This window comes from Oxyura jamaicensis, chromosome 11 (genome assembly GCF_011077185.1).
Source record: "Oxyura jamaicensis isolate SHBP4307 breed ruddy duck chromosome 11, BPBGC_Ojam_1.0, whole genome shotgun sequence".
NCBI lineage: Eukaryota > Metazoa > Chordata > Aves > Anseriformes > Anatidae > Oxyura > Oxyura jamaicensis.
The window spans coordinates 10,937,533-10,961,836 of record NC_048903.1 but is presented as its reverse complement, the minus strand read 5'-3'; the positions used below and the strand labels follow the sequence as shown (position 1 = coordinate 10,961,836).

Genomic DNA, 24,304 nt, shown 5'->3' with positions numbered 1-24,304 from the left:
ACCATCTGGACAGCATTTGATTCCCCTATAGCAGTAGATTGATGAAGCCATTGCCAGCATTTCTTCCCAATTTTCTAAATAACGAGGTTCACAGTCAGTCTAAAACACAACCATTTCAAGCAACAGAAAAGGCAGTATCAGTTTCATAAGACCACATTTCCCTCTTAAGTGCCTTGCCTCTGCAGACACAGAGGTGGATATTTTTCTTCTACTCCTGATGACTGCAGACCATTGGGAACTGGTCTGCTCACAGGCAAATTCTTTGTCAGGGGGAGTTGAGCTAAGGAAGGCTCAGAGGATAGGACTGCAGAGGTTCATCTGCTCTTGAGTCAGTGGAAACTAGCCTTACACAAGTAGCAGAGCGGTGCTTCTGCTTGAAAAGTGCATTGCAGAGCTCGCTTGCTTCCTATACCAGATTCTTTTCTTCTTGATTTCTGCTGGTGCTATTAGTTGAGAAGCAGAGTAAATGGCTTCCAGTTTATAAAGAGAAGTAAGTTGTAAATTGAAGGAAAATTACTTCTGAAATTATGTATCGACACCAGTTCATTTTCAATTGTATTTATAGAAAAGTTTCCAGTACAACAAACAAGCATTACATTGTGCACTAGGAAAGTATTATGGAAATGTACCGCTAACATGGAGATGTGCATAGGCCTGTAATTTGTGAGTAGCAAGGCGTGTGTGCTCTGAATAAGTAATTAAGAAAGAGAAAATTTCATTACACCTATAATATTGATATTTGCTCTAAGGCTACCGTGAGATACTGTAAGACTTGTGCACTGTGGCTCCCCTGTGCCATCAGGTTTGCTACAGCCTTTGTGTGCCAGCCCTTCTGGCTGTCATCTCTCCTTCCTCCCCCTCCATCCCAACACACCCTTAGTAAAGCAGAAAATAAAGAAGACGACAGCATTATGTTAGGAATTGGTACATGAGAGAGGGAAAGAGAGCAATTGCTGCAGAATCTCAGTCAGATGAGTTTCAGGCTTGGTTACATTCCTACTTGACTTTCAAATGCTGATACTGTCAGAGTGTAAAGCCATTTCCATTCTACTCTCGGTTTCCACCCTGTTGGAGCTTTTACAACATGCATCCTTTGAGATATATTTTCCACCTTTTACCAGCTCCCACAGGACTGTATGTCTACATTTATTTACTTTAAAAGTTTTAATGGAAAACTTAGACGTTTTTGAATTCGGTAACCATGTGGCTAAAACAATGTCAAAAACCACAATAATTGTTCCCCATAGACTTATTCACCATATAGACAGTAATTTGCTACATGAATATAGGTGTACAGAAATATTAGTGCTCCTCCTGTTTGTTTGTTTGTTTGGCTGCATCTTCTATTAGAAAAATATGTATCATTTTAGAATATCCCTTCTTTAAAATATCTTTAGAATATCCCTTGAGACTACATGGTCTTAAACACTGCGATAGGTACTGTATCCCTGGTGCAAACAGGAAGCAGTGGTTCTGGTATTCATGACTATATGTGGCCACTTGGTATTCCTGACCACAGTCCTGTCTCCAGCCCATGGACTAGCGCTTCTGCAGCTCAGAAGTTTCTGCAGGTATTTTTTGAAACCCACCACAGAGCTGTCTGGGTGGGCTGAGCATCCTCTAGGCTCTTCTCTTGCTTACTGACACTGTCCAAGTTACTCCCTCTCGTACCGCCCAAATGCATCTCTCACAAATCCAAGTTTTCCGTGGCAGTGGTGATCTCATACGCTGCACTGACCTTGACCAAGGCTATGAAGGTGCTCATTAGTCCTGTCAGCTCTTCCACTGTAAAGCCCAAGAGAGAAGGAACAGGCTACTATGCCAACGAAGGCTCTTGCTAACCACAGGGCCTGGACAAGCCTCAAGCTGGAAACAGTTCCAGGACAAACACAGCAGTAGAGTGGCTGCACCTTCAGTTACTTTAAAGTGACTTTAGTTACTGTAAAGTTTTGGTATCTTTAATATCCTACCACAAATTGGAAATACATCAATGCAGGGATTACCAGCGTTAGGATGGGGATGTATGTATTAAAGTTTGCTTGTGCACCAAGTACTCAACTTACCCCAAACATTTTTTTTACCATCTCTGTTAAGAACAAAGTTTTATATAAATATACAGGTAGAATTGTTAGGAGAGCATTGCATTTCTGTACGATGTTTGACTGTCTCTCATTCGTACTGCTTCTCAACACACTCCCCTGCTTTATCCTGCATTCTCCGTGGTAATAGCACCCTCCATAGAAGCCCAGTAAATGTCTGTTGTAAGTGAAGTTATTGCCTCTTTAATGACCCCAGTAATATCCGCTACATTTAATGTATTGGCTTGGGAAATCTGTTTTGCCCACCCTAAATGGCTGTCTGTCATAAATATATCTGCTCAGAGTGATGTGCATTATATAAATAAAACTATACAGACAGAATGCTTGTCAATCAGCAAGAAAGGCTCTACACCCACTATCCAGGGCACATATACTTTGTAAGCATTGGTTTCTAACAGATAAATGTAATCAAGGTTTATATGCTCACAGAAGCCAACAGGATGGGATTGTTTCACTCGAAAGATCAGAAGAAAATTGTAACTAATGTTGTGGAAAATTACTTTGATATTGCTTTCTCAGTACAGCATCACAATTAGGTAGCAATGTGAAGCACAGGGAAAGAATAAATGAATAGTAACAAATCAACACAAACAGCTACTGTCAGGAGTACTTTGCTCAGTGAAAGTAATGTAAGCATTACTTAAAGTTTTATGACTGTGGATTTTATACTGGTTTAAGTAGTACATCAAGGTCTCACCATCGTGCTTGCTTGGACTAAAACAATCAAGGGCAATTTCCGGAACAGACAGATAAAACTAAAGTACCAAAGTATTTTTATTAATCTTGTTTCATAAGTTGTACCATCTTAAATTAAAGATGACTGAATGTACTAACAGTGAAAAATGTCCTTTTGGACAACGCGAAACTCTCCTATGGAGCTTTTCAGTGGAAAATAAGCATTATTGACTTTTCTACAGCTTTCCTGATGAGATTCCAGCGCCTGCAAATGCACTTTGCTACATAGAAACTACATGGGAAATGCAAAACCAAAGGCTAATCCAATAAAACTCTGCCATGCAGAATCTGTTGTCCTAAGTAGCTTAATGACACATGCATTTGTTCAATTCTATTGAGGGAGCAATCAGACAAGCAAATTATAGCAATATCCAATCTCCATTAGAAACAGACCCCTCTGAGGAGAAGCACTGAAAAGCAGAAGGGAAGCATCCTTTTCGGCACACCAAAAATGTCTCTTGTGACTGGCAGATTTTCACAGGAGGCTGTCTGGTGATGAAATATGTCTACTCTCTTTTTGATGAAATGAATGGCTATTTTTTCCTGTGCCCTTTAAGCTGCCTAATATCTTTTAGTGATAACTGGCATCATTTTCAGAAGCAATGGAGGTGAGGAGTTTCTGAGTCCACTGGGAGCTGAAAGCACTTAACACACATGAAAATCAGCCAAACAGAAATAAGAGTAATTGTATTGAGCACCTTTTACTCCAGGGTACAGTCTGCTTCCTATTAACATAAATTGTAATTGAATGTGAGAATCAAGCAATTGATTACACACCTTTGGCAGTAACAGCATTGTTGGGATGTTCATTTTTTAGCTATGCAGAACCCTACCCCCAGCAGCAGAACACATCGTGGGGTGAGTTTCCCTCATGGGAGTGCAGCAGGGAGGGAGAAGGGGAGGGCCTCGCTTCAAAGTTGCTTTTATTTAAATATGCTTGGCTGTCCCATTCAACAGTTAGATCCTTCTCAAATATCACCTCACAGTATATTACAATCAGCAGTCTGTTCAAGAGGTTTGTGACTGAGAGGACAGAGATAATACAGATCAAGATGAGGGACCAGCAATGAAAAAATAAAGATTGCACTGTTTTTGAGGTACCACTAGAAAATCTGTCTCTTTCAGGAGCAAAGATCAATTTTTTCAATGCAATGTTACACATTTAATGATGCATTAAACTCCTGCCTGTATTTACTGCCCACATATCTTTCCCTTCACTCCCAGTGCACTGGCAATTTCAGATGACTCTGAGATGGACAGGAGTCCCAAAGACAGAAACTTTTCCCACCTTTAATGCAAGCTGGTGGCTGAGCAGAGGGAAGAAACCCAACCTAGTGTCCCTGCTGAGGAAGAGGATGTACCCCGAGCTCAGGAATTACCAGTTCTGCTTGGTTCTCTTGCTTTCTGTCTTGCTGTGTGCTCAGACACAAGGATGGTGGAGGTGTTGGGGGAGGAGAATTAGGTGACCAAGGGAAGGAAAACTTCAGAGACTGCAAGAAGTTAAAAGCAGCTAGTAAGGAGATGATGGGACAGAAAGGGAACAGGATAAAAGTCTTTAGGAAAAGCAGTGAAGCCTGTTCTCAGAACAGAATAGCTTTTGTGCAGAAACATGATTTAAGTCCTAGGGACTGTCTGATCAGGAGTGCTACTGTGTCTTAAAGAAAGGGATTTGAACCACCATCACACATAAATCCAGCTGGGGCAATTGAAGCATTGCCTGCCTCTGCCAAGGGTTTCCAGCCTAGCAGGCTAACATGAGCTTTAAGGTAATAACCTTTTCAAGGAGAAAAGGGGAAACAATCCTTTCCTGTCACTGAATCCTTTGGAGTTTGGGCCCCTGCAGTTTCTGAAGGTGATCTGATGATGGCCTGATTCCTTAGGATCTAAATCCTATATGTTAGGGCACAACCACAGCATATTGAGTATGTGGCTAATAACAATTTAAAGGTGGCTTTGTTCTCAGAATAAAACCAAAGCACATTTACTAGATGAGAAGGTAGGTCCTGGACAGTAGAGGTCCAGGGCCACGCCTCAACAGTAGAGGTGCCTCAGTGATTTCTGTCTCATATGCATTTGGTGCAATCACAGCTGCACCAGTGAACTTCTATGGTAAATTTAGGAGGTATAATTTATGGTTTTTTTCTTTTTTTGTGTGTGTGTTACGGTACAGACTTCATACAGTAGTATTCAACAGTATGTTGAATAATACTATTCATACAGACATTCAACAGTAGTATTGATTCCAAATGAATATGCACAGGGTTGAATGTAGCCAGTACTGTCAGTTTCAATCTGTAAGCTCTTTTGCATCCATGTATACAAAAACAAATTTAAAAAGCACCGAAGTGACTGTTTAGTTCTCTGCTTTCCATGGCACGCTGATGGTTCATTATATCTACAGTTTCAGCTGAGTGCCTGCTTTCAAAATCTGTGTGCAGTTGGACTAAATAATGAAAATATTAAAGTATAGATTGTTCAGTGACATGGAAATAAGGAATTAACAAACCTGGACACATAAATTAGCACTTAATGTAATGATTTAAGAGTTCTCTGTGTTAGGGTTCAGCTCCTTTAAAGATGTTACTAATATTTTATCTTTAAAATATACACAATCACATTGACTGTGCAATGAAGACATCAATTAAATAGACTTTTTATAAAGTATGCATTTAGTCAAAGGAGAATTTCAGTGCATATATGAACAAACACAATGACCAAACCTCTGAGCATAAGGGTATTATTATGAGCTGAAGTAACCGCACTGACATTTGTCTAGGCTCTAAACCAGCCTTCATTACAACCTTAGTCAAAGAGAAACCAACTGTAAGTAAATCAAGAGAAGTGTTGTGCATTTTCACACTTCTTGCATGCCCCTTCTTTAAAAGGAAACCACTGTTTCAGTCCAGCTTTCCAGCTCTCACATTAATGTGCTCTTTTTGCTGTTTAAAGTTAGTAACCTGAGAAGATGGCATGCTTATGAATGAAACTATGAGATGTGTAATCAAAGTTATGCACATTAAATAAATACATCCTCAAATATTTTAAGTTTCTTGCATTACTTGTTTTATCCATCTTTTATTTTGCATCTCTATGACAAACTGAAATACGGGGGAAGGTGGATTCAGAGACATGTATTTGTAGGAGTTGAGCTTTGGACAAAATTTCTCAGTTCCAGATTTACAGTGGTATAACTGGCAGCAGAAGTGGGTCTCAACTTTAGCAGACAATTAACTCCATCCAGCTGGACCCAATACACCTTGGCAACAATTCCTGCATAATCAGTCAGTTGTTTCTTGGAACTGTTTTATTTGCAAACTCTTTTTTTTTTTTTTTTTTTAAACAACAACAACAAAATCAAAGTATTAATTAATCTCAAAATAGCTTTTATTTAAAAAAAATACATACCTGCGTTCAGGCAACCTCTGTGAAATATGTAAAATGTGTTAAGGACATATGTATAAAATGTTAAGCATGAAAGAGCTAGCGAATCAAACAGAAATAGGAATGCTAACCTGGTGTCTGCTGATGAACTATTTCTTCTGGATCCTGCAGGTGAATGAAGACAATGAGCCCAGCTGCTCCAAACAGCAAGATGAAGGAGAACATACATGTCAGCCTCATAATTTTTGTTCTCAGATCAATCAAGTTATGACCCAGGAAAAGAACTGCACGCAATCTCCAGGGCGCTCTTCACTCATAGTTTCATCCTCTCATCTGGAAGTCTGGCATAATATTGCCTACAAAAGGTAAAACACAAACCCCTAAAACTTAATACATGCAGCATGGATTTGTTTGAGGTAGATTAGTTGATTTCAGTCCTTGTTTAGACCAAGTAACTGATTTCTCTAGTATTTCTTTGGTAAAGTTAATTGCAGTCATCCAGTCAGTTTCTGCCCCATTGGTTTGTCTTTATATGTCACCATTTTAACATGTCGAAAATGCAATGTAAAATATCATTAAAAAAGTGTAACTTGAGAAGAATAGTCATGCCATGGCTGTAATTTAAAGAGAAAACCCTCGTAATAGTCCTCTTGCTTCGAGTGAATCACGTGTCACTTTTTATTTTCCGTTGATGATATGAAAACCATAAAGTGAGATAATAAGGGGAAAAAGACTACATGAGCAGCCCCTTGCATGTCAAACATGGGGAGAGTGATGAACCTGCTTCAGCATTAAGGAAAACAGCTGAACTAGAGTGGTGCACCTCACATACATCGCTACGCAGCCTATTGAAAAAGCTCTGTGGCAGTGTTGATTTCTAAGGGAAATGCTAGTCACAGTGCTTGGGCCACCTTTCACTGGCTTGCACAAAGCATTAGCAAGCAGAGTGCAGTGAGCAAGCTGGCTATCTGCAGGAGCACTGGACACTGGAGCTGCTGCTTCTCCTCCCTAGGGAGCTCTGAGCAGATTTCTGGGCTCAGTTCTGCGATTCTCACTGCTGGCTTTTACACTTGCAGTTATGTGCCATCCCAGGGAAACAGCAGCAGCACTAGTCCCAGATGGGTACCGTGTATGTGATTCTAAACCCCTGACTGAGCACGGTCCTAAGGCAAATATTTCACTTTAAGCACACAAATAGTCCCACTGGAACCAATGTCCATTCTGGTAAGACACTAAGAAGTGAATAAATGAAAGAACGAGAACCATTAGCAGTGCCACATGGCTTTAATAATTAAAAGAAATGCTTTTCCACACAAGTTTGCTGCGCCTGCATTTTTTGGTAACATACAGGAAGGTCCATTAGAGCACAGGCATTGGAACTTGTTCCTGATAAACATAGCCAGATTTCTTATCAGCAAATTATTTAACACAAGGATCCAGGCTGGAAACCAGCAACAGATCACAAGAGTGGCCATCACTTCACTTTTATTATATTTCTAATTGGAAACGTGAGCTGGTGAGAAGGTTTATGAAAGTGGTCTTTATTTACAAAAGAGGTCTAGGATACAAAGAGACAGTGTTACATTAGTTTGCAGGGAGGATGAAAGATGATGATTCAAAGTAATTATTCCAGGAAAAGCCTTTAAAGATTTCTTGATATTCCTCGAATATTTGGTGTTACAGGCAACTTGTTTGCTTTTCATGGTTTCCATGGCTGGTTTTCAATTCTCTGCAGGGTACTGGTTTTCTAAATTTTTAAAATGCGCCAAAGACGAACACCATTTGTGGAGTCCCAGTGAAGTAATTTCTGTGACTCTGACTGATAAGGTTATTTAGTGGCAACTATATTTATTCTGTGTGTAAAGCAGCCAGAGGTAAGCTCCAGGCCAGGAACATTGGTGGATGCTTGTATCTTAAATGAAGGCTAAGCACTAAGTTATTTTTGTACATAGGCAAGTGCAGCTTTACTGTCTGTTAAAAATTATGGCAGACATTAACTGAGTATTTTTATTATTTTTTCCCTTAAACCTTTCTCATCCTTTTAAAAGTAAAAACAAAAGAAAATTATGTTAAGCAAAGCTGAATCTGTGTGGGTCCTAGATGATTCCATCTATGTGTTGTGTGTATGTCTATGGATGGATGGCGGTTTTTTGCACATACATTCATTTTATATATATGTGTGTGTGTGTTTTCAGGATCAAGTACTAACTCTAAAGCCCTAGTGGAGCCAGATTAGGGAAGGAGGATTAGCCTACAGAGCAGTTGTGTTACAGTTCCAACCACTGTTGCTGTAAGCAAGCAATTAGGGAACATGAAGAACTCTGCATTGAGTTTACTACAGAATGTGTTCATGCTAAATAGCCAGTAGTTGGAATAAATGAGTATTTAGGACCACATCCATCTGTGGCAAGGCTGGTCCAACACCAAAATCAGACCATCATTTTGTAAAACTGTACAGTCAGACCTTTCTAAAAATGATATTTAGTTCCCTAATATAAATATTTCCCATTTTCTAACCTACTTGTGCTCTCTGCATGCCCGTGGGGAGGAGAATGCTACTACCCCAGTTTCACAGGAAAGAAACGAGGTAAATTTCTTGCCTGAGATTATACAGGAAGGCTGTCATGGAGTGAGAACTGAAGGGTCTCCCAGCCCTGAGCTGGAGTCGGCAGCGCTGCCCTTCTCTGCTGGGAATGCCTAGGCAGTTGGTGGGGGAGAGCTGGCAAGAAATGCATGATCATAATTTGAGAGAGAGCAGCTTAAAAAATCAATTCCCAAATAAAAAGGTTTTTGTATTTGCTTAATGCTGAGTTTTAAGGTCGTTTTTTGAATGAATTATACCCTTGAGCAAATATGGGTTTCTCAAACAATTATTATTAGCTTAAAATGCTAAACCATTTTCCCTTTTTGATTTGTTGAAATGTTTTTGTTTGAAGTAAAGGCAGCATCAAGAAAGAAGGTCCCTAGCCAGTTATTAATTAGTGTGAGAAATGCTAGAGTAGCCATTTTTAACAGTTATAATGTTTACATTATTCCATATCCTACAGGACATCTGTGCTGAGGATCACATTGTCTTTTAGGTTAGACACTGCAGTGTCTCAGAGACACCTCACAATGCAGCAGTAATGAAGGCTAGATGAAAGCATATATTGACAGAAGAAAAGGCCACATGTGATTACATAACTCCAAAGCAAAACTACTGTTATTCCCTGTTCACAAATCTTTGCAAGGACTGAATGTAGAGGGAGTCCAGGAGGGAAGATGAAAGAGTGGCTCCTTCCCCTCAACAAAATTAATACCTCTCAACAAAACACAAACTTTAGAGATCTTTAAATTATGGGACTAGGCTTTTCCCATCTCTATTCTCCTGTAATTATTTTTTCAATCAGTTGACTTTAATTAACGTGTCCTAGGAGAGCAAACCTCCTGAATGGGAATTGCTGTTTTACAGATGCTGAGTGTGTGCTTCCCAAGCCCTGCCAGGCTGGGCGGTGAGCTGCAGGAGCAGAGAAACTCTGAAAACAGTTGGCACTGACTAATACATATGAACGAAGTAGCCTCATTAAGAAACATTTGAAAATATTGTTTGTAGTTAAATTGCATCATTAAAAAGATGGATTAGATTAAAGGAAAAAAAAGTGATGAAAAATCTTAGTGGAGCATCAGCTAACAGTTTCTTTAGGCAATGCTTCCTCAGGCATACGAGGCAGAGGCATGCTGCATGTGGCAGCTCAGGACTGGTGCGCACTGAGCCCCATCGTCTGGGAGGCACAATTTTGTGCAAATCCATAGCCTTCAATTTCTGCTTTGGATTTGTAGTCACATACTTCAACTGTACTCCTCGCAACGGGCAATAAGATGTTTTTATAATTCTGATTAGTATTACTGGGAGTGCAAGAAGATAAGGTTGCAAGCAGCTTCCAATCAGAACTCCATTTTCAGCTGCCCTGAACTCATAAAACAGATGGAGAGCAGTTCACCAAGATGTGCCATAATGAATTGAAACATCTAACTTTTAATTTATTTTTCCTTTATACATTTCTGCAGTGGATAAAACTCCTAGGTATCAATATATGTTTTTCCAAGCCTTCCCATCACAATGGTATTTGAACACTCTGCCCTTGAAAGCAGCAGAACTATGTGAATATAAAGATAATAATTAGCACTCAGGTAGCACTTTCCAGTTCAAAGACATTCATTAATCACCGCAGCACTCCTAAGAATTGTGAGGTGAGGAAGTTTTAGCATTGGGTAGGAGAAGAGGTGTTGCATCATTAAAGCAAACCTTTTCAGGAAAAAAGCTGCATAGTTTTAGGTAAAAATCATACAAATTTGTTTGTGGAAAATAGTTGAATATTTTAGCAAACTTTTCAGACATCATAGCTTTATTTGCAAACATAGGAGCAGGACTAATTCCCCCCGGCTCCCAGGGAGGCAGTGCTGAAAGCCTGTTGAAAAGATACTGCAAACCAATGTGACGGGAGAGATGGTTTGCATTAGCTGTTCAGTCGGAGCTGTGCTACTGCATAGTGTCTACTGCTGAGCCCGTCTGAACAGGAGTTACCTGCAGCTCCTCGTGGAAAGGTCTGGCTCATTAAAGGTGGGCCTCAGCCTTCTGATAAAGCAACTTTTGTATAGATGAAAGTTAAATGGAACTTTTTAATTTAAATTTTCTGAGAAGAGTGACACAGAAGGCTTTGGAAGTCTGCTGTTTTTACAGTTGCCCTCTGGAAGCCCAATGGGTGAACATTTTTACCATGAGCAATTTGACATTATGATAGTGGTCAGTCCAACAAAGGCACAGAGAGACAGTTTTCTGCCAATGTCCCTGTTGTTTAATTCCTCGTATGAGACGTGTTAGCCAGGCTGCACTTGGGTTGTGTCTGAGAGCACACAGTTGTTTGTTCATTCATGAGTTCTGTGGACATTACACTTTCTTTCTTGTCTGCCAACAAGTCTGCGTGAAGAATGGCATTGGCAAGGTAAAAATCTAGGGGCATGGTTTTTTACTTCTTTAGATAAAAATGCAGGGAAATGTCTTTGGTCCATCTCGAAGAGGGTCCTTCCCTAATAGGGGCCACAAGTTGATGCTTTGAAGTAAAAAACCTTGCAGGGCAAAGCGGTAGGATAACTTGCTCCCATTAAGAGGTCTGTTGATCCTTAGTGGAGGTCACCTTTTTGCATAGTGTATCTTAGACTGGCTGTCCTAGGAAAACATGATAGGGCATGCACCATTCACAGCACTACAAATGTTTCAACTTTTAACATTTAAAAAATGTTTAAAAAGTGTTTCAAGAGCTCAGTCACTCAGTGAGAACAGGCAGAATTAGCCTGCAGATGGAAGAAATTGAGCAAAGACAAGAACAGGAGAGGCTGTTTTCCAGTGTGGCACCAGGGGAAGGACCAAGGTGGGGCAGAGGCCCTGTAAGGTTCCTGCCCACTGCAGGACACATGCGTACTCTCCCTTCTGGGGCTCTGCTCCAAGCTTCTGATGCAGCTCCAAGACAATCAAGGAAAGCTAACTAATGCCAACCACAAGTTTACATTGCCATAGACATCAGCAAGTCAACAAACTACCCAAGTTGTTTGCAAACATCTACTGATTGCTAAATTGGACAATTACAAATCACCTATGAATCAATGTAAATGTCTAGGTCACACGTACACAATAAGCATCATTTCTTGTGCAGTGCAGGCTGCAACAAGCAGTTCCTTTAGCTGATAGCAGGCTGCTGGCTTAGAGCAGCATCAAAGCCCACCATGTATTCAAAGGAGAGAGAGAGATTTTTATAAAGGCAGAAATATTTTTATAAAACAATCTTTACCAAATAGAAATAAAAACTAGATGTTAAATTTCAGCATTCCTCCGGCTGATCTGAGGAGGTTTAACTGAGAGCTGTCAGCAGCTGTGATCGGTTTTTGTCTTCTGCTGTACTCTGTTTTGTGTGTTCTGAAAGGGGGCCGTAATGGAGCACTCACTTCATGTGTTATTAAGCTAATTTTAGTTAGATTGTGTAATATAGTTAGAGGCTGGGGTAGTGACAGGGGGCAATTAGCTGAATGGAAAATATCAAAATACTATTACTAGAAGAATATTAGAAAAAGATTTGCTATTACTAGAGAAATGATCATTTCTAGATGCATTAGCTGCGTTCCTATGAGCTGGGTGAACAACTGCTGCTTCTCGGATCTGAAGCTGAGCCAAGGATGCATTTCCTTATGCAAAGCACTTACAGAGACAAAAGGCCTTCAAACACTGTGCACTAAGTTTCCCTGTCACTCAAGCATCCACTCTCTGCTTTACTCCTGACTCCGAGATCAAGCTTGTCATGACATTTGCAGAATAAAAATAAAAATAATAATAATAATAAAAGGATATATAAACATTATTCATACTCATATAGGTAAAATGAACTTTTTATAGCTGTTTTACAAATGCAGGCATGGTACTTGAGGCGTAGATATTAAAAGTCATATTATTCTGTAGCTGTCAGCACTTCTTGGAAATAGGAAATGCAAATGAATCCCAAATATTATGCCCCAAATCCTCCCAACTTTTGCAGCACAGAAAGAAATAAGAAGCTATTAATCCTGTGGCTGCTTCCATTCACCAAACATTCATCTTTTGGTGCTGGATTTTCTGTCACTGTTGTTGCTGATGTACCAATAGGACAAACACTTTGATTTGCCCCGAGACTGGGAAAAGACAAAATTGTTTCCGGCTGATATTTCAAATCAAAACATTTTAGTTTCGTTTGGCATGCTTCAACTTTGTATGTAATTATGTTCTTCTTTGTGTAATAACAAAAAGCAAATATTTTGAAGAAGGATGAAATAAGAAATTTTAAGTTTAATTTCTTCAAAATGGCTCTGGCAAGTTCTTAGAAATCAGAACTGAAGTACTCAGAGAGAAGTGCCTCAGCCTTCCCACCTCTGTGCCATACCAGTCTCTCTCCAAAGCCTGATGGTGAGCCCTCACCCATGTAGCTCTGCTGGGCATGGTCTGAGGAGCTGGCCAGGGGTGCCAGATGCACAGACCAATTTAGCAGTTTGAATTTAAAGAAGAGAAAGCATAACCTGCCTTGTGTGATTTCATGCAGCATTACTTTAAGCTCTCAGTTTTCCTAAGAACCACTTGCAGAGGCAGGAATTGGTGCTCGGGTGAATCAGACCTACTGCCCTCCCCAATGAGCTGGCACCTCTTCTCCACAGCTTCATTAGTGTCTCCTGTGTCCCAGCCCTCCTGAATGCGCACACTGAGCTGACCACCTAAGTTATATCCCACCCTGCACACACCGTCAGTGTTGCAGGAAATCAGGCAGAACTTACTGCCTTTTAACAGCTCTGTTCCCCAGTCTCTGATGTCATTATGCGTCTCGGCTTTCAGCATCTCCTCCAATTATGCAAAATGGGGATTTCTTGATATGAAGAGAATCCTGAAAATTGCAGGGCCCTTTTTTGCTCACATATACATGAACCCGTATTCTGTGAAAAGGAAAAAATTGGATTCAGCAGGATTTCTCTTCTTCAGGTAGAAACTTGCTTTGACAGACATCAGTGGGTCCAGTTCTGTTCTGTTATGTCTGCCAGTTTTGTCCTTTTGATGGGTGCACCACTAGAAGGTATGCTAGCCCACATAACATGCTAAAACCTGAATTTGTCATAACTGCAAAAAGCTATGAAATTGTTTCATGTGGCTGAAGTCAGAGCAATAGCGCATGACCCCTTTCTCCTATTCAGAACCCCCTGGCAAAGCTGTTCCTCTCATCTCCATCACATGTACAATTTAAGACCAAAGACCAAAAGGGACAGCACTCAGTAAACAACCAAAATAATCCTTTCAAAGTCAAGAAGATTTCATTCCTATCTTTCTGGGTGCAAATTGTAGCAGGAGTCATGTGTTACTAATCCCCTCAGTACTGCAGTAGGTCTCTAGCAAGCTGATACACACACCTCTCCGAGGTCCTTGAGGGGTTATAATGCTATTCCTAAGCTAAAATATAATCTCCAAAGCAGTTTGAATTGGAAATGAAAAAAGTCTTCTTTACTTTGTTTCATATTAACATCTCACAGGAATTGTACAGTGGCAGTGCAAATAGTGAGTGTAAATAACAAATCTGTCTGGCTTTCTTCTGCACTGGTATGGAAAGGACACAATGCTGCAGATCCCCACAGCAAGGCCCCCAGCCCTGCCAGCAAGGTTTGTAGGTCTCTTGTCCCTCATAAAGTGTTTCATTACAGAAAACTCCACTGAATGCCATGAACTCTGTTCTGAAATACAGAGGAAAGGTGCCCAGGCCTTCAGATACCCACTTGGATCTAGGTAGAACTCAGTCAGAATGTTTCCCTCTCCCAATACGTGCCACTTCTATTTAAAGCAACTATCACATTTTTCAAAGTTTTTTTTTGATGATTGCTCAATTATATGACAGTAATGGTTGCACCTCCCTGAAATACCCTTCTTCAGTTGTCCTGAAGGTGTTTCATTTGTCTCTTATATAGGTTTCCTGGCTGCTCTGAATAAGAACACCTTCTCCCAGAAGACCTGGGGCAACTGGAGTGAGCTGTGCTTCCAGAGGTAGGTCACCAAACAAGTGACTGCCTGGCCGGATTCTCTCCTTTATGTCTGTATGAAGCATATGTACATTGGAGTTTGCTTTTATAAATTCTTCTTTCTGTTCAGTTTTAAATGTGTTAAGGTTGGAAAGAGGACAGAATTTAAAGATTTTTTGAGCTTTTTTACATGTGTATATATGGATACATAAAGATGATGTTCCTAACCATTGAGTAAAAATTCTATTCACGTGCCAAACTGCTTGACATCATGAGATTTTAAATAGTTTTTACAACAAGGATTATGAGTGGTTTCATGTATGTGTGTGGGGCCCTGTCCTCCAACATTATAGCTTAGCTCTGTGCCATGTGCAATGCGGTTCATGTAACATAGTGTGGAGGTTTGTGATTCCCAAATGTTATTTCCTTTTCCTAAAACTATACGGAGAGTCTTTGTCTGGGAGTCATAAGCAAACAAAAAAAAAAACACCTGAGGAAAACTGTAAAAAGGTCTCTGTAAGCTAGGAATTAAAAACCTGTGTCACATGTGAGGGTGGTTTTAATTCTGCACTTGAGGAAACAACAGGCATCAAAAATTCTGCAAAAGCAGAAAGAAAACTACCTCTTAGCTCACACTGTGTCTATTTCATTGTGATGCTACTATGGTTACTTCAGGAAGACGAAAATAGCCCTCATAACCTTGAAACAGAACATTTTGCTGTGGCAGTTGAGTGGGTTCCTTTATTGACTCAAGCAATTTTCGTAACTGTGTACATCTGATTGTTTTCACCTAATACTGGCTCTCTTAATCCTTCTAGCCACGATGACTAATTTGTTTCTTATTGAAATTTTACAAATGCTTTCTCCCTAATGAGAGATCACCATCTGTTGAGTCAAGGTACTTTTTCACTTGGACTATGGCAGTATATCAGAGATAAGTTATTTCCTGTTGTTCTTGATTTGAGCAGTTGAAATGCAGCAGCTAATTGAAAGGAGATACTCTGTAAGTAGGTCTAGTTGGAAGACAATGTTTTTTCCTTCTCTAAAATGCCTGTTACATTTTCTTTCCAGCTGAAAATTTTCTCCCAGGATACATAGTAAAGCAAACTGAAATAAATATTTGCATTTTATTTTGAAGTGCAAATTTCTAAATGAAACTAAATAGAATTTTTGTTTGGAATTCAATTGTCATGTTATGGCAGTGTATAAAGGGAAGCTGCTCTGACTGCTGGAGGATTATTTGGCGTGGGTGTACACAGACATAACTGTTACATGAGACAGTCTGCATGGGCTGAGGGTCTGAAACAGGGATTGAACCCCCCCCCCCAGCTTCCATGCCATGTGTGTCTAAAGGGAAAAAAAAAAAAAAAAAAAAAAAAAAAAAGCCCTGCTGCCAGCTGAGAGAGATCTCTTAGGCATATATTAGGGAATTAAAATATCTGGGGGCTTTGTCGTCGCTTAAAGAGGAGTGAATTGTTGTGATGTAATGAAAAGAGAGGGAAAATACAAGTGGAAGCTGGTGTATAATAAGGATTTGCAAAGAGTCAAGAGCTAGGATGTGTTTAGGAGGTTCCTGGGGGACGCAAGCCAGGTGTCTGGGGTAGATAGTGCCTGCTCAAAGGCAGCACAAAGGTATGTCTATCAGTATTGCATGGGAGCATTTACGTAGGGTGGTGAGCATTTGCCCTAGCCTTGCACTGCTTGGCTTCTGCAAGTTTCGCATTTCCCCAAGGTCAGCTCCAGGGAAGGTGTTCAATACCACCCGCAGCGTTAGCACAGCCGTGCTCTGAGAGATGGGAGTGTGTGGCTGCTAACAGAGACAGCGAGGAGACAGACATGGTCTGTGCTCAGAAACGTGGCTGTTTCACTATATGCTGCATACAGTAACTGGAGGACTGGGTGAGAAAAGAGGTGCATCCTCTTTTTTTTATTATTATTATTATTTTTATTTTTATTCCCTTTCTCCCCCTTCTGGCAGTGTGTAGATCCCACCAGCTCTTCCCAGATTGTCATTCACATGGAAACTGGGAAGACACTTAGACCGCAGAAGAGGGGTAAGTATTTTCAAACCTAGGAAGGTCTCTTTGAACCTGGTGCCCTTTTTAGTCTTCCCAGCCAAAGGAGACATGCACACAGATGTCTGGGGAGGTGCGAGCTGCTGGTTCTTCATGGGGTGTGATTGCATCCCCCTCCTCTCAACCAGCTGGTACAGAGCCTGAGAGATGCACGAGATGTGTTCATCCCCGGCTCTGTGGCCCCATGGACCCTTCTCCCAGAAGTACCAAAAAAAACCAACAAACTATGAGCAAGAGATTTATAAGTTGGACTCTTCCAGTGATGTGGTTCATCAAACAGCCCCAGGAGCCCCCAGCCCCTCCTGGCTGAGTGGCAGTGCAGGAGTGTAGGGGGCAGCAAGGCACCACAGGGGGACAGCACAGAAATGCACTTGCACTTGGTGGGGCTGCTGCTGTGTTCCCACCACCTCACCTCCTGTCACGCCAGGAAGGGCTCCTGGAAGCACAAGCTCCTGGGCAGAAAGAGAGAGATGTCCAAACCGTCCTGGGCCATAATGTATGACCAGGAGCTACTGAGCACCTCAGAACAGGTGCAGCTCTCACCTCGTGTCGGTCCAGCACAAGGCTGTCTGGCAAAGGACCGCAGGTCCCCATTTACGCAGGGAGCAGAGACCAGCATTGTGGTGCTCACTGTACAAGCAGCTGGGACACCAACATGGGATCCACAGTTCTTCCCTATCTGTATGCTACTGTGCACCACAATTTCAGGCACTCCAAATTTCAGAGTTAGAGGAAACGTGGATTTTAGAGCAACTACTCAGCCTTTTAAACAGAAGAGGATTTTCAATAGTGAGCTGTAATGAGAATCCCGAGTAGGCATGAACTCTCTTTAAAATCGGTTCTGTGACTGTAGTAGAGTGAGAGAATAGTACTATTTGGTTTGCTGTTATTCAATTATTTTTAAGCACCTTTTGTCAGATTTGTAATAAGAACAGATAAGGCAACTAGCTGCTAGGCATACTTTGGTGCTGTAAATATTGGAGATCATTAAATGTCACTGGCAAAATTCCTGTTGTTACATTGATACTCTGTAGGAATGGATACACTCTAGTGACTGGGTGCAGTTCACATCAGATGCGGTTTGTAACTCCATCTGCATTCGGCGAGGAGAAGGTAGACAGCCTCAAAACTTCTGTCCCTTTCTCCCTCTTTTTGCTATAATACAGAGAGGCATAATGATGCCCGCTCTAGACAATGGAACTATTTGTCAAAAGTATTTGTGATGCTGAGGAAAAAAATGTCTTCTGGTATTCCCCTCCACAGCACCAATGCTCTGGCTGTGCGATTGAGATCCTTGCCAGCGTGTTAGGGCTGGTAAATGAGGCTCAGCTAACTAAACAGCAAAGATAATATAAAATGGGGTTCTTTGTCTGTGTGGTGTGTTTGCCCTGTATCAGGCAGGGTCACTGTAGTGCTGGGGCCAGTGCTGGCATCTCTTGTTCCTGTGCATGCTCTGTCTCTTCTGGGTTGACACCGACCAAGAGTTCTGCCTGGGGGCTGGGGGCTGTTACTGCAGGCCGCAATATCTGCTTTCATTACTGAAACGGAGGGATTTGCATCCAAAGAACCTGACTGATGCTCAGAGAAATGAATGTTAGTTTTCTGATGCCATTAACATTTAATGGTTCTGTTAGAGGTACCGGAAGAATTAGGTTTTAACTAGATCCTGTGGTAATGTCAAAAAGTAAAGGAAGGCTGTCACTAAATAGGTGCATAAATTGCTGGCCTGAATAAGACTTGGTAAGACTAATTTCGGAGAGATTCTGCATACACCAAAGCATCAGTCTTTGTCCTGACACCAGTGATACACAACTAAGTAATCCTTGTTTTCTTGCTGGTTTGTTTTTACAGTTCCCATTAATGTAATGTTTCTGTGCCTCACAATCTTCATTCAGTGTTTCCTCTCCAACGTTTGTCTGAAGGAAAGAAGTAATTGCATTGATTTTATTTTATTATTTTGCATAAGGGTGCATTTTTGCACAGGGAGGAGTTACATGATTTGCATGAGATCATTTAGGCTGTTTCTTACAAAAGTGATAGCTGATGCTGGTTTTCTTAGGCCACAGATAAAGGCTGTAATCATGAATTCGTTAGTGATAGATAAAATTAAACTAATATTTTATACGTTTATTCCTGAAGACTTGTTCAAGTTTTTGTCTTTTAAATACAAAACCCATATGGAATAAAATATGTATCTGAGGGGTATTTCCTGCTAGTAATATTACTAGGGTAGTGTCATATATAATCTTAATTCCATGAAGCTTGAAGAAATTTATATTAAAAAAGAAAAAGAAGTAGAAGAATTAAAAAGAAATGCCATTGTAATGCAAAAGGTGACCTGTGAAAAGTCAAGGCTCGAGTCAAGGGACCAGGGGTGCTGCCATATGCTGTAGGTCTTGTTCCACACCTGCACCCTGCTGAGCACTGCAGCTTTCGTAGCAATTAAGGGAGGTCTAATCTTCTCCATTCTGCGGTGTTTGGCAGACTGCTTAGCTTTGGATTTCATTTGTTGCAACATTGTAATATCCCTTTCAGACTAAAGTTTTCTGGTGATAGCACATCACTAAATGGTTTTCTTGCTCAGTCATACCCCGCTTTACTGGGGTTGCTTGGGGAAACTGTGCAGTGTGCAGCCCTACAGCTCTGCGTCTGGAGCTCCCAGGGCTGTGCGAGTATATTATCCTACGTGCTCAGTTTGATTAAAAAATTAAAATCCTGCATTTTCAGATCTAGGATTTCATTAAGCTTTCATTAAACTTAGGTGGCAGCAGCCAGTGGTTACAAACAGAAGTTCCCAGCAGATAGTTCCAGAGAGGCTGAGCTTCTCTGGTTTGCCCACAGCAGGAGTTATCCCCAGGATAAACTAGATCAACTATGCTTAACCTGTGATAAAAGATGCTTAGCTACTCTGTCCACAGAAATAGCCAACAACCAAGGTTCAATGGTCTCCTAGGACTTATAAAGAAATGACCATTTTAATAATAATTTCTGCTTTTATCACCCTGCAATTATGGTGAAGAAACCTGGTGTGGCTCAGCCAGGAGCACTGAGGCGCACGTGGAGCCAAGCAGACTTCAGGCTGCCCACAGTGGGCTGATGATGTCTGCCATTCAGATCAGGATGATAAAGAGACAAGGTTTAACGCCTGGTTCCATCAAGTTCAGTTTTGATATTGATGTCCACACATCCAGAAAGCAACCTCCAACTCGTGCCTGATGGTTTCTTAAATCTTTCACAAAAATTCCCTATCAAACCACAGGGCTGTACATTTACAAACTGATTATGCTCCCCTAGCTCCAACTCCACTGCTGGCAAAATCCTCCAAAGCTTAATTCTGACTACTTGCATTTCCTGAACCACTCGTGAGTGCTCCATGGTTTCGCTTCATACACTTTCAAGAAGCCTGTCACAGGTACGGTGTTCTCCCGTGAAGCAGATGGGAACATTTACATTTGGTGCTCAGAGGCTCTGCTTTACTCCCGTTCTCATGAATTAACCTTGCCTAATCTCTGTGAGCACTTTTCACTGTGAGCCATCCCACCACTGAAAGAAACTGGTAAGCTCATAGTGTGTAAATATTTGTATTAAGCTATCCAAATTTAAAATGAAGACCTTAAAAATAAAATAGTTACTGACCTTTCAGCTCATTTATAATTAAAACCAGTTCTAATGTTGTGCATATAAATAATAGATAGCTGTTTTCACAGATCAATGCCTTCTGCTTTATAAGAAACATTTTTAAGTAAAATTATTGTGCTTTTAAGTTTAATAGGAATATTTGATGTGTTAGCAACTATGGGTTGATCTCTGTACATTTTTCAATTGTAAATTGCACTTTAAAAATGCAAACAATTATTAATATTGATTTGGACTAAAACAATATTGAATTTCAATATATTTCTGGCTCTTTTATGAATTACCCTGCGCAGCCAGTGTGATTATGATGAAAGAGTATTTGCACGCTCAATTTCTTTTCAGCAAGAAACCTTGAAGAGTACTAGTTGTGTTCAGGCTGATAATGATAAACCCATACATTCACGGAAAATAAGACTACCTCAAAATCTCAACTGAAGCATAGCGAATGAATATTTCATCCTATCCGTGCACTCCTTCTATCAAGCTGGCTAATTTTGGTTATGAGCAAATATTGAGAATTTGTTAGAATACAACTCCCTGCCTGAGCCCTCAGTTTTGGCTGTGCATCACACGCAGTTATAAAATGATGTAAATCCATCATTGCAATTTCCTGCGACTAAGTAAAGAGACGAATATATTCATGGCCTCCACTCTTGTAACACACCAATTTATTTAAGTGCCATTAAAACCATGTTTCTATTCTGCGGCTGGAACAAACATTTCCTGGCTCTGCTGGCCGAGGTTTTGAGCTTTTCCTCAGACCTCAGCTATAATCTGAAGGCTGTTTGCTAATTGCTTTCGGCGGCATCCCAGCATCTCCCTGGAGGCCTGATCTCAGGGACAGTCCTTCCCCACACGCTGCTGTGGCCAGCGAGGTCGCTCCAGCTGAGTGCCCTCATTACAGGCCTGGAGGAGTGGGTGGCATGGTGTCCTGCCGAGAGCAGAGGTGCACGGGCAGAGCTGTCTGGAAAACAGAAAGCTTCGCCTCCAGGGAAATGAGATGTGTATTGAATCAGGACAAAATGTCAAAGTGAATTTTTTTGTAGAAATAGATTTTCAGAAAAAAAATAATTTATTGGGACCTCAAGTGGAGTTTTCACTGTGCTTGGCTGCTCCCTATGTGGACGCTACGCAGAAAACTGCTGAGGGTTTCCAGACCCATGGAGTGCTCTGATTCTCCCTCTTCACCCTCTTTGCCTTCCCTCACATGTCAGGAGAGCACAGACTGGGGCTCAATTTCCAGCAGCTCCCTAGGAAGCAGCTGCAAAATTCACTTTTTGCCAGAAGTGCAATTGCAAAGCATTTCTCAGTGCAGGCAGCAGCCGGATGAGCCATCATTTTTATCTTCCCAGTGAAAAATGTTTTTCCAAACTTTCTATTTCCACACAGAAAACTTCAGATCTGTGAAAAAGGGCATTTTCTCACTGAAAATCCTTCTGCTGGAGAATTCCCCAACCAGCTCTTTTTCTGGAATTTACTCCCACATAGACTGAAAATAACCCAAACTTGGTGGCTTTCCAGTCATGTTACAAAAGCTAATGTTTTGCTAGAGTCTCTGGTGACAGCTGAGGTGTGCTGCTTCTGCTAAGAAAGGTAGGTAGTCAGCCAGCAAGTGTCTGCAGGGCTGGTCTGAGGGCTGCTGGGCCTTAATTCAGTTGTGTGTAATGAATGATTAATAACATTAAGGCACTTAACCTTGAATAGGGTTGTAATTATCTTGATTATAAAATAAAATCCAGAAAGCATTTATGGCATTTACTATTTTTAAACCTTGTTGTTTTGGAGAGCATGATTCAAGAATTTTGAACACTTGAAATCAGTACAGTAGAGAAATGAAATGAAGCGTGCTATTCCTTTACGGTACCTGGCAGAGGTGTTCTCTAGTATGATTTCACCCTTCTGTGAGTAGAGTAGTGGGTATGTAACAGCAAATGCCTTGTGTTCCTTCATTTCATGGGTAATCTTGTTTCACAGTTTTATGCTCATATTCCCATAAAATTATAGTCACCTCTCTGTTTTTCCACACTGAAATAGCATTGTGGCTTTGATTAGAGCCAGTCAATTTTCTTTGCCAAAATGGCTTCTTAACAAAACGGTCCCTTTCAGAAAACCTAATCTCTGGTCAGAATTTTGTGATGTAAAAGGTGTGTTCCCTGGAGCAGCTTTCTCTGTCCCGTATTGCCAGTCCTAACACTGTAGATATTACTGTAATTTTACAATATATACATGTTGCATGATACATAGTACACCGATAAGAAATCCTCTTGTGGACTCCCATCTCCAGGGGAAAAACATTGGAGCTGTATCGGTTTGATGTGGTACACACAAGTCATGGTGCCCCTCAACAGACAGCAGTCCAGTTTTTAAGAAGGAAGGAAACTGTTTCCGTCAATTTTTCCTCAGGTTAATCCAGGCCCTCCCTAGTCACTATCTACTCTTTGGCTAGATGAACTTTGGATACACCACAGCTGTTGTACCTTCCAATCCCAACAGCTGCAGCTCAAAGCTAATTCTGCGTTGCCTGAGAACAGGCATAATGTCGTGGCTACTGAGGATCCCCCACAGGGTGTTTTTATCAAGCAAGAGAAAGCATGCTAGCTGTCAGGTGATGGGGTCTATTACACTATAAGGATCTACTCCTAATAACTCTCCATCCTGGCTTTACTGTGTTGTATTTCTCAGTAAAGTCCTTTCATCATCCTAGTTTTAGATAAAGAATTTTAGCATTCTCCGTCCTCACTCTGGTTCGTGTCACCCAGGGGATGTTTCCTGACACCCTAAGCTTGTACCAAAATTCTCGCTCAAGTTCACTGCAAACAACTTGAGGCTCCTTAGCACCTTTCTCTCCAGACCGATGCCTGCTCATCCTAGCAAGAGAGAAGAGCCCGTATCTATCTTCTAGTAATTATTGTATGTTCTGCTGCCTCATCAGATGACAACTCATGGTTTACAGTGTGACTCCAGTGGAGAACAAACATTGTTGGATTTGAGGAAAATATACTTCTTTGAGTCAAATCAGGCTGCACATTATTTCTATCCCACTTGCTCTTAGCAGTGCGTGGGCTGATCACTGGTAGTAAGCTGTGGTTAGAACAGAACTGAAGCTTTGCTGCCCTGGGTGTTACATGTTGCTGTAAAAGTTTAATCTAACGAACTAGAGAAGCCATTAGAGGAACTCCTGTGGTTCTCGATAGCAATGTTTCAACTCTGCAGCCCTCTTCAGGGCTAGCAATGACTGAAGTTTATGCACATTCACCATGGTGAAAATTACAGCTTAGCCCATACACTAACTTGATGTGTGGACCACAGTGTTAGATCCCCAAAATACCCTGGTATAACTGTGGGTTAAGTGCACCATTTATTCTAGACTTTCCCAGTTTTCAACCAGCCCACTCCATTATTTTTTATTATTTATAATTTTCTGTTATTTGTCTTTACAGATGAATCTCCCATCCCTTTTCAGTAGCACCATGACTATTATTAAATGTTGCATTGCAACACAGGGAGGGTCCTTTCAAGCCCTCAGCTCTGGTTTAAACATGCTTCCAGCACACAATATGTGAAGAAAGCACTACAGATTCTTTCCCACATATATATACAGTAGCTTCTCTAATATCATAGTTTTGTGCAAAATATTACTAGAGATCAGTAAAACATAATGAAATGAGAGCATCAGGAGTAACATATGTAAACTGTTCATCGGATGGTTAGTGGTTGTGATGTACTTGTGTTTTAGTGACCTACTGAAACATAAAAAATGCTATTTTGGTTTGCACTATTAATGGTAGCTTCCTTGTTGCCTCCATTTATCTTTTTCTCCTTCTT

At 40.9% G+C, this 24,304-nt stretch overlaps 2 protein-coding genes and 1 long non-coding RNA gene across 6 annotated transcripts in view; 1 reads left to right on the top strand and 2 right to left on the bottom strand.

The window, feature by feature from the left end:
- The window catches only part of KCTD15 (potassium channel tetramerization domain containing 15), a 207,883-nt gene extending 201,419 nt beyond the window's left edge, over positions 1-6,464 (bottom strand). The window contains exon 1 of the mRNA XM_035337183.1: positions 6,347-6,464. The gene's annotated coding sequence lies outside the window, so the exon portion shown is untranslated. The remainder of the gene's footprint in view (positions 1-6,346) is intronic.
- Positions 1-24,304, bottom strand: part of CHST8 (carbohydrate sulfotransferase 8) — a 175,791-nt gene that overhangs the window by 125,280 nt on the left and 26,207 nt on the right. For all 4 annotated transcript variants that reach the window (XM_035337175.1, XM_035337173.1, XM_035337172.1 and 1 more), the window contains exon 2: positions 6,347-6,571. In XM_035337175.1, coding sequence (XP_035193066.1) covers positions 6,347-6,455 — 109 coding nt within the window. In that variant the 5' untranslated portion in view covers positions 6,456-6,571. The remainder of the gene's footprint in view (positions 1-6,346; positions 6,572-24,304) is intronic.
- On the top strand, positions 6,445-17,059 carry LOC118172978. The gene is made up of 3 exons (XR_004753951.1): positions 6,445-6,580; positions 14,718-14,793; positions 16,754-17,059. It is a non-coding gene; the product is annotated as an uncharacterized LOC118172978 (long non-coding RNA).